At 43.0% G+C, this 15,000-nt stretch overlaps 1 protein-coding gene across 1 annotated transcript in view; it reads left to right on the top strand.

Annotated features, from left to right (window-relative positions):
* pth2rb (parathyroid hormone 2 receptor b) overlaps nt 1-15,000 on the top strand; it is a 102,208-nt gene that overhangs the window by 78,156 nt on the left and 9,052 nt on the right. Inside the window, exons 10-11 of the mRNA XM_063212632.1 lie at nt 4,124-4,262; nt 6,270-6,311. Coding sequence (XP_063068702.1) covers nt 4,124-4,262; nt 6,270-6,311 — 181 coding nt within the window. The remainder of the gene's footprint in view (nt 1-4,123; nt 4,263-6,269; nt 6,312-15,000) is intronic.

The following is a 15,000-nucleotide window of genomic DNA, read 5'->3' on the forward strand; positions in this document are numbered from 1 at the left end:
TTAGTGTGGGAAGTCAGTTTTGGCATGTAGACATACACTCACACATGCCCGTGTGCACACACAGACAGACAGACACATGCACACACACACGCACCCGCACACGCGCACACACACACACACACACACACACACACACACACACACACACACACACACACACACACACACACACACACACACACACACACACACACACACACACACCACTTTATCACACTGTTACGTTTCGAGGACATCGAGTTTTATCGTTTTATTTTCTGGTATCTCAGACATGTGCACAGATGCCATCCTCATTCCCTATGTGTTTGGTGACACACAGAGATGAGAATGTGCAGATGGTGCGGGTGAAAAAGGCAGTGTGTGTGTGTGTGTGTGTGTGTGTGTGTGTGTGTGTGTGTGTGTGTGTGTGTGTGTGTGTGTGTGTGTGTGTGTGTGTGTGTGTGTGTGTGTGTGTGTGTGTGTGTGTGTGTGTTTAACTGTGACTGTGACTGTGTTTGTGTCTGTCTGGGTGTGTGTCTGTGTGTCTTTGTATGTCCAAGAGTGTGTGTATTTGTGTACTGGAAAAGGGTAAGTGTAAGAGCAAGTTTTCTTCCGACCTGCAGGCTGTCAAAATAAAAGTGCCCAGCCCCTCTGGGAAGGTGTTTCATATGGCATTGGAATGCAGGTAATAGGAGCCATCACCAGCCAGCCCACCAGCCTGCCAGCTCTGCTCTGCTGTACTACCTGTTTCTGCCACTTAGTACAGACACACATACACACATGCACACACGCACACACACAAACATGTAAAAAACAACCAAACAACCGTGCCAGCGCTGCTTCCCTCTCACACAGCTCAGTATTTGTCATCACTGCATGATAAATATTCCACATTTCATTTGTTTTCGGTCAAATTTCACTTGAATTTACATTGTATTTTTCTTATTCAAGTTGTCTCCCAACTGGCCAACCTCAACTCCCTTCTGCCCTCTAGCCCACTGATTACCATTCTGGGTTTTTGGGGGAAGATGGCTTGTACCACTGATTGCGTTTGCCACGTTTGGGTATCATGATGCAAAAACAGTGGCTGCACATATTTATTATGACAGATCGTCTGCTGGTGAGGGAGCTTTCAGCCTGCTTTAACTAAAGGTCACATACCATGAAGAACATAATAGAATAGAATAGAATAGAATAGAATAGAATAGAATAGAATAGAATAGAACGGAATAGAATAGATTCGAGGACAGATAAAGAGAAGAGAAGAGAAGAGAGAAGAGGATGAAAGGTCAAGAAGAACAAAGTTGCAAATATTGTGTGCAGCATACAATGAGTGATCTCAATGCTATTTGTACTATTAAAAATGTTCTTGTTGGATATTTGCATAATCACAAGCACTTTCCATGAATCCCATTTGTGAGGTGACTATTAAAATAATTTATAGCACAATTAATGATTCAGGGCATTCAGTGCCAAAAGAAAAGAATATTTCCAGATAATTGTTGGTGCTTGCGCCCTCTTACTGTAACAAGACCTGCAATTATGTCCCTACATCAGGTCTTTAGATCATGCACCAGAAAAACACTGGCAAAAACAGGTAATACACAGTTTCTGCTGTTTCACATTGTTCTTAGTGGACCAGGAGTGCTTTTGACTTCATATAACTGAGTTGTTTCAAACAAAACAGTTACTTTGTATTGCCACAGGATTTTGTGACTCACTCTTAGTCTTAAGAGGAAAGAAAAATAATTGGAGGGGAATTGAACGTGTTTTTCAGTGTCTTACACACACGAGTCTCAAGATGCTTTGTGCAAGGGACGCTTATAATGTAGAACAAATATACTGTTTGGGGATGCACAGGGTTATTTCAAGGCGTTTGGAGGGCCTTAGGCAAAGGGCGACTTGAGGGCCCTTTTTTTCTCTTCGATTTGGGAGGGCCCCCCTAAAGAGAGACTTTGATAGCAGTATCATTGTATTTTTCAGTCAATGAATTTGGGAAGGCTTTGCCTCACTCACAAAGTTGTCATTGCTGTCATTTGAATAAAAGTACATAGTAGTCATAACCAGGGGCCCACTTTCATCTGGGGCCCTATAGACAATTGCCTAGTTTGCTTTACCTGGTTGTGAGTGACAGGATTGGGTAAGCACGGCAAAACCACATGAAAAGAGATCTGAAAGTACAATTAAAATAAATCAATAGGCCTATATGTAAAGAGATAGGCCTAATTAAAAGTATATCGCAATTGATGTAATCAGTATATAACTGCACCATGCAGACACTTCCGATTGGATTTTAGATAGGATGCAAAATGGAAACCGCTCAGACTAATTTGTATTCTCTTGTTAATAGCCTATCAAGTATCTGTTCTTTGTCATTGTTGTTGTTTTCTTTTTGATCCAGATTGTTTAGGTATACCTTTGCTCCTTTTCAAGAAGAAATTCCCTAGTCCTCTAAAGAAAGAAGGAAAGACAGACAGACAGACAGACAGACAGACAGAAAGAAAGACAGAAAGAAAGAATGAAAGGCAGAATTCATCAAATAGACAGAAACACTCTGATCTGGGTAATAGAGCTTCAAAGAGCCAACAGCAGAAGATTTGAGTGGAGCAGTCCTGATCACCATGCAGTGAGATTTACATTTGCATATGATCCTTATCGCCCAGATATTTTGACACTTGCATCAAACTAAATAGCACACATATCCAGAAAAACAGACTTTATCAGTACATATCAGTGCTGAATGTGGGCATTGAATACTGGTCTGTCTGCCTGTCTGTCTGTCTGCCAATGTCTGCCTGTCTTCCGGTCTGTCTCTGGGTCTGTCTGTCTCCCCCTTTCTCTCTAAGGTTAGAGCGGCAGTTGGTCCATCTTGAGCGAGAAAGAGGGACAGATTGATAGACAAGGATTTTGTGAGCAGCAGGAAGACAAACAGGAACACACAGAGACACAAAATGGGCTTCACATAGTGTAACATGAATTTGACCTTTTTTTTAGAAGTGGTGATGTTGTTCCTTTCTGAAAGGAAGTGTAGCAGCAGCAGCAGCAGTAGCATGTGGACTCTAGGGACTCACAGAGACAATATTGGATGTAGCAACACAAATAGACTTCCCTGAGTGCTGTGTGGACTGGACTACTTTCTAACCAAGATACTGCTGTTTCCTCCCTAGATAGGAAACATGATAGCAGCATGCAAGACGTACAGGGGCACACTAAAATTGACACACTTTCCAGAGTGCTTTGTGGATGCAGCTATTTCTTGTAGTTATATATTTGTATTTTTGTGTCTTTATTGATAGAAAAGTGGAGATTATGACAGAAAAAAAATGGGAGAGAGAAATGGGGTAGGGTATGGTTGACATCAGGCTCCTGTTTCTCTTTTTAAATATGACGTTTTGGGCAGCATGGCTTTCTTCAACATCTGTTGTCTTTATGTCGTTTTTATTATTTGGTGTCTGTTCTGAATGTTTTAATACCGACTACAAGCTATGTTCCCCTTTGGTGAAAAATAAAACTTGTACTTGAACTTGAAATTGATCATTAGATTAGCTTGAGAGAGAGTTGGGTGATGACCCAGGCTGGAATTGAACCTGGGTCTCCACGGGCAAGGAGCCTGTTTATGCTATGGGACATTAGAGTGCGCTACACCACTGCATCCCTCCGTTGATAAAAGCACAATGAGTGCCTTCTATGTCGTCATTGTGAATGTGTGTAGGGGGATTTGTACTGTATGTCTGAATAGTGACAGTAAAAGGTATTCTATTCTATTCTATTCTATTCTATTCTATTCTTTTCTTTTCTTTTCTTTTCTTTTCTTTTCTTTTCTTTTCTTTTCTTTTCTTTTCTCTTCCATTCTATTTAACCAAGCAACTTTAGGGTGATAGTGGCTCAGGTGGTAGAGGAGCCTGTTCTGCAACCCATGGATGTTTCCTGGAGCAAGATACTTAACCCCAAATTGGTCCTGGTGGCAGACTGGTACCCTGTGTGGCAGCCACTGCCACTGGTGTGTGAATATGTTTGTGTGAATGGGTGAATGTGAGGCATACAGTGTACAATGTAAAGTGATTTGAGTGCTCAAACGAGTGGAAAGGCACTATGTGCTAAAAGCAGTCAATTGACCATTCACTGTTGTTTCCTTCCTGGACAGGAAGCTGGCCAAGTCTACGCTGGTGTTGGTGCTAGTGTTTGGGGTGCACTACATCGTGTTCGTGGGGATGCCCCACACGGGCCAGGGCTTGGGCTGGGAGGTCAGGATGTACTTTGAGCTCTTCTTCAACTCCTTCCAGGTAAGTCCTTCCAAAAATTATTGTGAAGGTACCTTGGCAACTAGAGGTGCTCCGATTGCTCGGCTGCCGATCATGACCGGCCGATAATGGCCAAAAATAGCCTGATCGGTGATCGGAAAAACATGCCGATCAAAAAACCGATCGAGAGATATTAAATTCCTCACGCAACCATTTGCCTTTACATCTGGCGCTGCATGTAGGCGCTGGCTCTGCACAGCTGCAACTGCACCAAAAGAAGGCATCTTTGCTTGTCTATAACTTTTCGCCATCCCCCCTTCATTTCCACCATTCATAACCATATCTGCATCAACAATGATCTGATTTTCCGATCCATGCGCCGTTTACCTGAGTGACAATGTAATTTGCGATTGAGTAGCCTACTCGCCAGTGAGCCATGTTACGTTATAACCTGTGTAGTTGCCTTGGTCAGCACGCGACAACTTCACGTTGTCAGCACAAACATGTCAATTATTGTTTTCAAAGTTGTAATTGGCAGTCAGTCGATTAGTTTGATAGTCGCTGAAACAGATGTGGTTAAAACTTGAGAGAGAGATTCAGAACGGTAGTGGAGCACAGCAACTGTGGACGGTGACAGAGAGGGGAGGGGCTCTCCTCACGAGGCTGCTCATTTAAAGCGACAGGTTGTTTTTTTCTCGTATGTGGAAGACTATTTGATGTAATGTTTCAGTTTCAATTCAATCTTAAATAGTTTAGTTATTCTATGCAATAACTTATACATTGATTAATACTGTAGACTGTATTACCAACACTAGTCTGAAAGATAATAATAATAATAATAATAATAATAATAATAATAATAATAATAATAGCCTAATAATAGACATGTGCAAATTAAGATTGATTGGTTTATGGGCAGAAATGGTATTCAATAAGGATAATTAATAGGCTATTAAAAAAATAGGAAATCATTTTTGTGATCGGCAATGATCGGTAATCGGCAGATAAAGATTTTTGGTGATCGGTATCGGTGATCGGACCCAAAAAATGGTGATCGGAGCACCTCTATTGGCAACTTTATAGAGTTAATAAATCACCATGGGAGGTTGAGCTGTACTTTGACCTCACAAATTCTCAAACATCACAAGGTTATTTTACATTAGCTACACAAGATGACAGTGTGAATGTTCAGAAAGCCAGTAAGGGGGGCTTCCATTAAACGCAGCAAATTGAAGATATTCTAAATCGCCTCCGTTGTTCTTAGCACTAGCAAAAGCTTATGAAAGCTTGAGAGGTATGACCTTGCTCTAGCAGCTGGTCGCTTATTCCACCGAGGGAGGCTGGTGACAGAGAATTGTTTGGGATGTTACTGCCTTGTGTTAGTAGAGGGCAAAGCTAAAGAGTTGGCATTGGAGGAATACAACATCATGGAAGAACTGTAATGCCTTCAGATAAGATGGATTAGACCATGAAGTAGGGTGACTGGTTCACGCACGCATGCGCACACATGATTTGCAGAGTTTGAGAGGGGTCGGTGAATGAATGAATCAGTTGTTTGTCTCTACTCTTCATCCTGAAAGCTTTCAAAACGTATTTTCAATTACAGAACTGCAGTGCACTGTAGTGACATCAAGTTGACCCTTTGATAATGCATGATGTTTTTTAAAGCCTGAAGATTTGTTCAGGAAACATTTTTTAAAAAGGAAAACAAAAAACGTCAGCTGGGAAATAAGCATTTTAGGCTTTTACGTGGTCTCTACCCCACTGTGCATGTGAGAACGAGCTGAACTTTAAAGGGCAGCATGCCTCTACGGAGGCCTCTTCACACAAAAGCAGCTTCGAACAAAATCACACTTTTATTTTCTTATCATTTCATACTAAAAATGACAGAGGAGTGAAGTGAGAAGTGCTTCCATCCTCTTCACATTGCCCTTCACTTCGGAACTTAATCTGTTTTTTTTCTGTGTTCCTTTCTTTCTTTCTTTCTTTCTTTCTTTCTTTCTTTCTTTCTTTCTTTCTTTCTTTCTTTCTTTCTTTCTTCACTTCCAGGGTTTCTTTGTGTCCATAATCTACTGCTTCTGTAATGGAGAGGTGAGTTACACAATGTACCTTACCCCGATCCCAACCCTGAGATAATACCCCGTAGGGTCCCATTATCGGATCCCTTTTCACCCACCTCCATTTCCTGCCACCCCCATGCCACCCTTTCCCCAATCCCCACTCCGTCCCGCCTCCACCTCCCCCTCCCCCAGCCAGCCACAGGGGTCTTTGACCACGTCTATTTCCTGTCCACCTCCACCACCCCCGACCCCCACCCCACTTCCTCACCTCCACCTCCCCTGTTGCTCGTCACCCCGTGCCAACTCTCTCCACACCCCACCAGTCAGTCTCTGTCCTTTGGTATCATATACCCCCACTCACCCACCCCAACTCCCCTCAACTCCCCTCCTCAGATCCTCTCTCTCTCTCACACACACACACACACACACACACACACACACACACACACACACACACACACACACACACACACACACACACACACACACACACACACACACACACACACACGCACACGCACACACATAACACCTTGAAAAGTCCCCACTCAGCAGCAGAGATCCTCATGTTCATTCCCCTAGAGGCTCTTATCCATCCTCTCTAGCCAGTCTGGAGGGCCCTGAATAGCCTGTTGAATAGAGAGTGGACTCTGCACTGGGCACACAGGGAAATGTCATAAGGTATGGTATTGTGGAATAGCATTCGTTTCCCACGGCAACGAGATGACCAGGTGATTCAGGGGTCGCCAAGGGAGACGGCCGGGTGTCACGGCGGGAGACACTGTAATAGAGAAGGTGTGACACAAAGGGGCTATATGTATTCATCCATTTCAATTAGCTGCCTGTCCATCGTATGCAATGATGACGCTTGCTCCAAAACAGTGTTGTGACGTTCGTGAAACGAATCGGTTCTTTTGAACGACTCCTAGATGTGAACGATGGGAACCGAATCCCAGTTGGAGTCACTCTTTTCCGTTTTTTTTGTTCGCTTTGAGCATGTGAGCACTTTAATTTTGGGAAAAAGTGTCTACCTTGGAGAGTGCCAGTTCTTGTTTGGACAAAATCACCTAGACGTGGAGTCAAAAATGCTACCTTCACTGAATAAGTAATAACTGTTCAAAAGATCCGTTTTTTTTTTAACGTCTCTTTGAAAGGAACCGGATCCTAACAAAGAGCCATCTGAGGAGTTATTTTGTGTTTGCACACACACACACACACACACACACACACACACACACACACACACACACACACACACACACACACACACACACACGCACACACGCATACACGCACACACACTCACACACACGCTCACGCACGCACACACGCGCTCACACTGTACATTACACCTGTACACCTGTCCACAGCAGTCCTGGACAGTACACGACTGATAGTGTAAACATGCATCCACAGTGGATTTGTTACTTGATGTTGATGCAGCATCAAGTCTCAAAGGAAAGCAGAGGAGATGAACGTTTTACATACTGAGGTAGGTACTGGACATGCGCTGAAAAAAAATCAATTTTACATGGCTTTTTACCAACCGTCTGACACAGAAAGACCCTTGTCGATGGAAAAGTTGCATCACATTAAACTTCGGGGGCGCGGGTGTATCAATGTGCCGAGATTAATTCCTTTGTTCGCTCAGACCGATCCTGCTGTGTGGACTTTTCATCTGAATCACTGGTGTGTGGGTGTGTGCAGTCTTTGGAGCTGAATTCGCTCCTAGCTGTGCGGTTGGAATGTGGTGTGCGTGTGCGTGTGCGTGTGCGAGCGTGCGTGCATGTGTGCGTGTGTGTTTGTGAGAGAGAGAAATAGAGAAAGAGAGAGAGAGAGAGAGAGAGAGAGCGAGCGAGAGAGAGATAGAGAGAGAAACAGAGAGAGAGAGAGAGAGAGAGAGAGAGAGAGAGAGAGAGAGATAGGGGGAGAGGGAGAGAGAGCAGGAGACATTTCTGTGACAAGAGTCAACCTTACTTCTGTGCGTGCATGCGTGCGTGCATGCGTGCATGTGACGGGACTCTCAGAGGATGAAAGGGATTAGTAGCAGTGTTGAAGGTCACAGGATGGGATAAAAAGATGTCAGAGAGAGAGAGAGAGAGAGCGAGAGAGAGAGAGAGAGAGAGAGAGAGAGAGCGAGAGAGAGAGAGAGTCATAAAAGATGAGGTGCGAGGAGGCAGCAAGCCTCTAGAGCTACAGACGATAGTCCAAACTCGTTCAGTCTGGCTGAGTAGGAACTGTAAGGGAGAACATAAAAGCTGGTAAAGACGTGAGTGGGTGGTTTGTGCGTGCATGTGTATATATGGGTGTGTGCGTATGAAAGTGTACGTACTAATTTGTTGAATGGAGACAACGACAACAACATTTACATACGACTGCAACAAAAAGAAAAGGGGAGTTTCACACAGCCGGCCCATAGCTCCATAATGCAAGCCGTTCCACCAGTTGAACACTAATAGTCCTTGAAAGGTCAACTACCAAAGTATTACACTACTCTAACATAACATGTAAAATAGTTCAAGATGGGGCATGACAATGGAGGTCCATGTGTCTTCTTCAAAGTATACAGTAATAAGCACACACTGAAACAGCTGTGAGTATGGAATGGTCACTTCTCAGCCATGGTAAGTGTGAGCAAATCTTAAATATTGTCATAAACGAGTGGTTGAAAATGTGTAAAACGTAAGTTTCTAAGACAATTTTATCATGAGGTAGTATGGAAGCCAGCCCTGCCGCTGGGGACCACTTTTCTTGTCATCAGCACTGGATGTAGTATGCTTTCTAGGTAGGCTACTGTATGTAGCACATGATCTAAATGATTGCCTTTATAGTGTGCCCATGGGCCGAAGGTTAAATGCTCAGTAGATAATATTTAGGTGTTTGTTTTGAAACACGCACACAACACAATTACATTTTTGTCTCACCCATGCAAGGGAGAAGCCCCGCAATAGGGCCCCAATGGAAGCAGTGTGCCGGTAGGACAGCACCATGCTCAGCCATGGAGTGTTCAGAATGAAAGCTTTGAATTGCCTGTTCACATAATTGTTCTTAATTTTTACATTGTATTATATTTACACTTTTATCCTAAGAGGCAAAAGAGATGTTTAGTGGGGGAATATACAGAGCACACAAGCATTGGAGAAAAAGAGTCTTCCCCATCACAATCACCTTCACAGGTCCACAGAATTGTCCTTTATTTTACATTGTAAGCCTATTTACATTTAGAGTACAAAGGTTACTGGTTGGACTCCTTACCCGCCAGGTTGGTGGGGGGAGTATGACCAATGCTCTCTCCCATCCTCCTCCATGACTGACGTACCCTGACCATGGTACTGTCCCGCTGCCCTACTCCCTTTTGTGCGCCATTGGGGGCTGCCCCCTTGCACGGATGAGGCATAAATGCAATTTTGTTGCGTGCAGTGTTCACTTGTGTACTGTGGAGTGCTGTGTCACAATGAAAGTAGGGGTTGGAGTTTCCCAGTTGGGCTTTCGCTTTCACTTTCTTTTACCCTTTTCACAGAAGAGTTCTTTATTTTACATCGTATTATATTTACACTTTTATGCAAAGACGCAACAGATATTTAATCACTATGGGGAAAATATAGAGCACACAAGCTTTAGTTTCGTCATGAAGCGAAAGGCTTTATTTTATTTGTTGGATAAGGCATTTTGTACACGCAGTTCAATGTGCAGTTCAGTGTGCCTCGCCATACTTTGTTCTGACATTTTGTATTACCAGCAAGTTCTTCCATTGATCTTAGTGACCTAGTTGGTGAATACAGCTGAAACATATCTAGTTGGTAGTTTGGCCCCATCCCATTTAATAAAAGGGAGACATTTGGAGGACAAGAGTTTTTTATCTTTGTCATGATCGTTTACCAGGCTATTGCTTGAGAGAGAGTCCCTCAGGGGAAAGTAACATTGCATTGCATTTAGCAAACACCATAGTGAAAGCCAACCTCTGGTGACCCGCTTCATCACCTGTCAGAGAGCCGTACTGGATGTAGTGTACTTTAAAAATTACAGCCTGCTGCAACTAGGACTAGCGGTTAATGAGTCAGGCTTGCAGTCAAAGTGTTAATGGTTGGAATTGCCTCACACTGACGTGGGTGTGAGTGATTTTTTCCCCCTCCCTTCTCCATGCATGAGAATCCCTGAAGATGGTACCTCATTGTACCATGCATAGTAAATGTCACAGTGTTAATACATTTTAAAAGAATAGAGTAGGAACCCACTAGAAGAGTGTTAAATCTGTCTCTCTAAGTGTTGAATGAACACATACTGTGTCCTGTCGCCCTGGGTGCTGTTGCCATGACTTCCCTTTTCCCATTCATGACGTGGACATACATGCATAAATTTGCTACATGTAGTTGAATGAAGATGGAATTACTCTGTAAAAAAGGAACAACACACTTGTCTGGTTGTGTGTGTTATTACAACCAATTACTTAATAGTCCTTTACTATGTATTTGTTGAGTAACAACAGGGCACTCCCCCCAAAAAAACGAACAAACAAACAAACAAAAAACAGACATTACATGGTACCTCACAGCTTAAAACTAATGGGATTCACAAAGTAAATGAATTGCCTAGAAATGTCTCAGTAGAATGTCTCCAAAGCTCCCAGCTGTAACTTCCAAAAATAAGGATGAAATGACTCTGTAAAAGGAAGAAGATGCTGCCTTCTCTGCCTTCTAACGACCCCCCTAGGAATCCCCATCCTTAGAACCCCCCGGGGCACAGTCGTTATGTTTGAGATCATGGCATGCACATAAATTACATTTAGTTATGCATGCTGTTTCATCACAACAGTGAACAGAAATCAATGGTAACCCATTATTTAGCACTGCTAATTAGTATGCATTGACTGGGTAACGAAAGGGACAGGTTAAGAACATGGTACCTCACAGGTAAAAACAATGGTAATTGCAAAGTAAATAACAATGAGTTGCCCAAAAATGTCTCAAGAATTATCATGAAACAATTAGAAGTACTACCACTTTCTGATGGTAACTTCAGTAAAATAAGAATGAAATTATTCTGTAAAGAGGAACCACACACAGCCCACTGGTCTGGTACTTCCCATTATAATGCCCCTAGGCACAGCTGCTGTGTCTGCCCTTTGCCCATTCATGACATGCACATACATGCATTAATTAAGTTTCATAGTAATTGAGGGGGAAACAACAACAACAACATTGAAGACATCAACATTTAGCCATTTGTGTACACTATATAAATTCATTTACGTCAGCAAAGTCTTGTGTGCGTGGACGATTGTTATCAAGTGGGTGGTTTGCGCGTGGTTGAATATTTATAGCTATCTGTGCGTGTGCAAGTGTAAACACCAATTTGTAAAAAGGACCTGATGGAGACTATGGCAACAACAACTGATGATACCTGGCCTGGACTGGAGCAAAAAAGCGGCCCTGGTATTTTTGACTGAGAACAGGCCTCCACAGATGCAGTACACGTGCCCCTTTCATAGTCTATCCTGATTGGCTCGGTCATTACATTACATTGCGTTACACTTTTATGACTATTTGACTTACAGTAACCTATGGGTTTTGTTTACAGTCCCTGGAACAATGTGGGGCTGCATTTTTTGGCTCACTCTTTCCGAGATATGAGCTATTCTAATGGGGGCAGCTTTTTAGGCCTACTCCAAATATTTTCCCAAAAGGTATCGCTGTTTGCTAGTTGTCTGCTGATGTTGCATAATCTTTTGGATGTTTTTGGGAATAAATAAAGATGTTTCTTTGAAATGTAAACAAACACCTGCCCCCATTACAATGACCAGGATCTGTAAAAGGCTGAAGAAAAAGACAAAACAAGGCCGACAGGCGGACAACAGATGCGTCCCTCTATGCCAGTTCCAACTATGCCATTTTTCCCCCCAAACGCCCCCCTGGCCTCCTCCTAGCCTGTCAACGCCCCCCGAGGATGTACTTTTTGTTTATTGGTCATCATGGACACTCCAAATATTGTGGCAGGCAGCAAGGCAGCAAAATGGCGAGACATTGCGTTATTTTTTGCAGTTTAGGGTATAATAAGCTTATCATCATTCTTGGATTTGGAAAAGAACCATAGGCTATGATTTGAAATTTCACATAGCCTAGATGAAGTAGGCTACATTACAAATTACCAGACATTTATTAGGCCTAACAACCTTTAGTATCACGCCATTTCAGCATTATGTGCATGTGGGAAAGAATCTAAACATCGACAAATAATAAATAAATAAAACCGTTTGGGTGAATCATGCGCTTATGGGTTGACCCTTTAGGTGAAACTCAATTACCCAGAATGCTGCACGTGAGCTCTCTACCCGGTAGATTCTGGAAAACAAACATGGTGGCAACTCGGTTTACTACCTTAATAATGTGTTAATTAGGGTGACCAGACGTCCCGGTTTGACCGGGACAGTCCCGGTTTGGAGTTGTGTGTCCCAGGTCCCAAGCAAACCCTCTCGGGACACAAATATGTCCCGGTTTTAGCCACCCACTACATTGTGCCATGTTTATCAGGGTAAATATAGGCCTATGGAAAAGATTACATGTTACAGTTAATGGCAGCCAGCGCTTGTATAGAAAGTCTGAAGGAGTCAGTTGCGATTTGTCATTCCTCCATCTAAAGTTGTTCAGAATGTAGGAAATTGCATCTAAAAAAATAAAAATTTTCCTGGGGGAGGACCCCCAGACCCGCCCGCCAAATATTGTCCTTCAGTCACGCACGAAGTGTCCCGGTTTCAGACTACAAAAATCTGGTCACCCTAGTGTTAATCCGACGCTAGATTTCTTAACTGATGAAAATAGAAGGCAGAAATCAACATTGTAGTGTCTAAAAATGAGGTAGATTGGTCTATTTGTGGCGTACATCACGATCGGCTGAGTTGTTGGCCTCACGTTTGTCAGTTAGCCTGTGGCTAGGCTACTTTTCGCCAACGTTAGCATCCGGTTTAGTATAGAAAGGCTATGCTTGCACGCATTCGCTCCGTAGTCTGCCGCCTTGTGGCCACAGGAAGGAACAATTTAAAGAAAGCGTTTCAGACGGACAACAATTGAATGAAAGCGTTTCAGACGGACAACAATTGAATGAAAGCGTTTCAGACGGACGGACGGACAGACAGACCCTGTTATAGAGATGCTGGACGCATCTAAAAATCTCAGGTAATGACAAGTCCATGGTAGCGTGAGCATTACAACTGCATGTTGAAATTGGCTGAAGTTACCATTTAAGAGCAACTTTAAGACCCTCTACCAATGTGGAGTGTCATCTCTATCATACTAATCCAGATCTCCCCTTGTTGGAGAGTAGCTCCACTTACAAGGGCTGTTTTGTGCAGGCAATCTGTCTGGCACCAATCAATGAACAGCATGCAGCATGTGGCAGCAGCAGGAGAAGTGGTTTTGACATTTCAGAAGAGATTATAGCATCCATCACCATCAAAAAAAGGCAGTGTTAATTTAACACTTAGAGGCCACTCTGGGACCAAACACAATATCGTAGATGTTAAATCCAATATCCAAGTGTTAAATTAGCATTGCATTTTTTTTTTACTTTGGAGTCTCGTCACTCCAAACTCTTCTGTTCATGTGTACTGGCTGCTTGGTCTTGCAAGATGCTCCTGCTGGAGACCATGCATGGCAGTTGGGGCCGGGGAGCCTTGGGGGCCAACTAGGGGGGTGCAGGTTGGCAGGAGAAGCATGGCAAAATAAAATAAATATTTCAATAAATGACATCAATGTCCACCAACATAACACCAATGTACACCAACATAAACCAACAAGTTATGAGTTATTATTTAGTATATCCGAAGGGCACTGTCTAACAGTAAATGTTTTCATTTAAAAGGAAGCCTAACAATGCAACCAAGAGATGAGAATCAAATTTGGAGCTACAGATTTTTTAAGCGTCTGTTAAAGCTGATATATGACACGGACGAACACAAGGGAAGGTAACAGGAATTGAACACAGTACAAAGGTTTCTGCTTCATAGTAACATCCCCCCTGAAATGGTTCAGTTGTTCAGGGCCCAGGAAGAGTTGGGCCCCATCACATTACGTACATGCATTGAGAGGTGCACCCTTTGAGAGGATTTTGTCCTGGGCCTGGTCATAATGGCAAAGATCAGACAGGCCAGCCTGATCTCACAGAATTCCATGGAATGGACACGGACGCTATGGACACGAAAACTGTGGCAGTTGCACAGTTTGTCAAAGTTCTTTGTTAGGGTAACATAAGTATTTTCACAGAGAAAACAAGAACAATTCCATGCTGTGTAGTAGACATCAGGCCTTAGCCATCATAAAACAGAGCTGTCCTTGTTTTCTCTGTTTATATGTTTCATGTTTGTCTTTCACTACATTTCCTAGAATGCTGACTCCACACCACAGGTGCCACAAATGAAGTATATTAACCAAAAGCACTGTTTGTATGCACTCTGCCTGATGAAGGTCTAAGGACCGAAAGCTTGCAAGTCAAGTACAGCTTCTTTGCACAAAAAAAGACCTGAAGTGTGCGGATTGTCTCCTTTTTATACAGAAAAAAATCTTTGAAATGAGAAAAATCCTGAGCGAACACAAGTTGGAAAATAAGACTGGTAAAATAATGCTGTGGGAATACAGTATAGAGCAGTGTTTCTCAACTGGTGGGTCCTTCTGTATATACAGTACTGTATAGCTTGATTTGGTTCATATGTTATGATGGGGGGCCTACAC

Source organism: Engraulis encrasicolus, chromosome 12 (assembly GCF_034702125.1).
Source record: "Engraulis encrasicolus isolate BLACKSEA-1 chromosome 12, IST_EnEncr_1.0, whole genome shotgun sequence".
Taxonomy (NCBI): domain Eukaryota; kingdom Metazoa; phylum Chordata; class Actinopteri; order Clupeiformes; family Engraulidae; genus Engraulis; species Engraulis encrasicolus.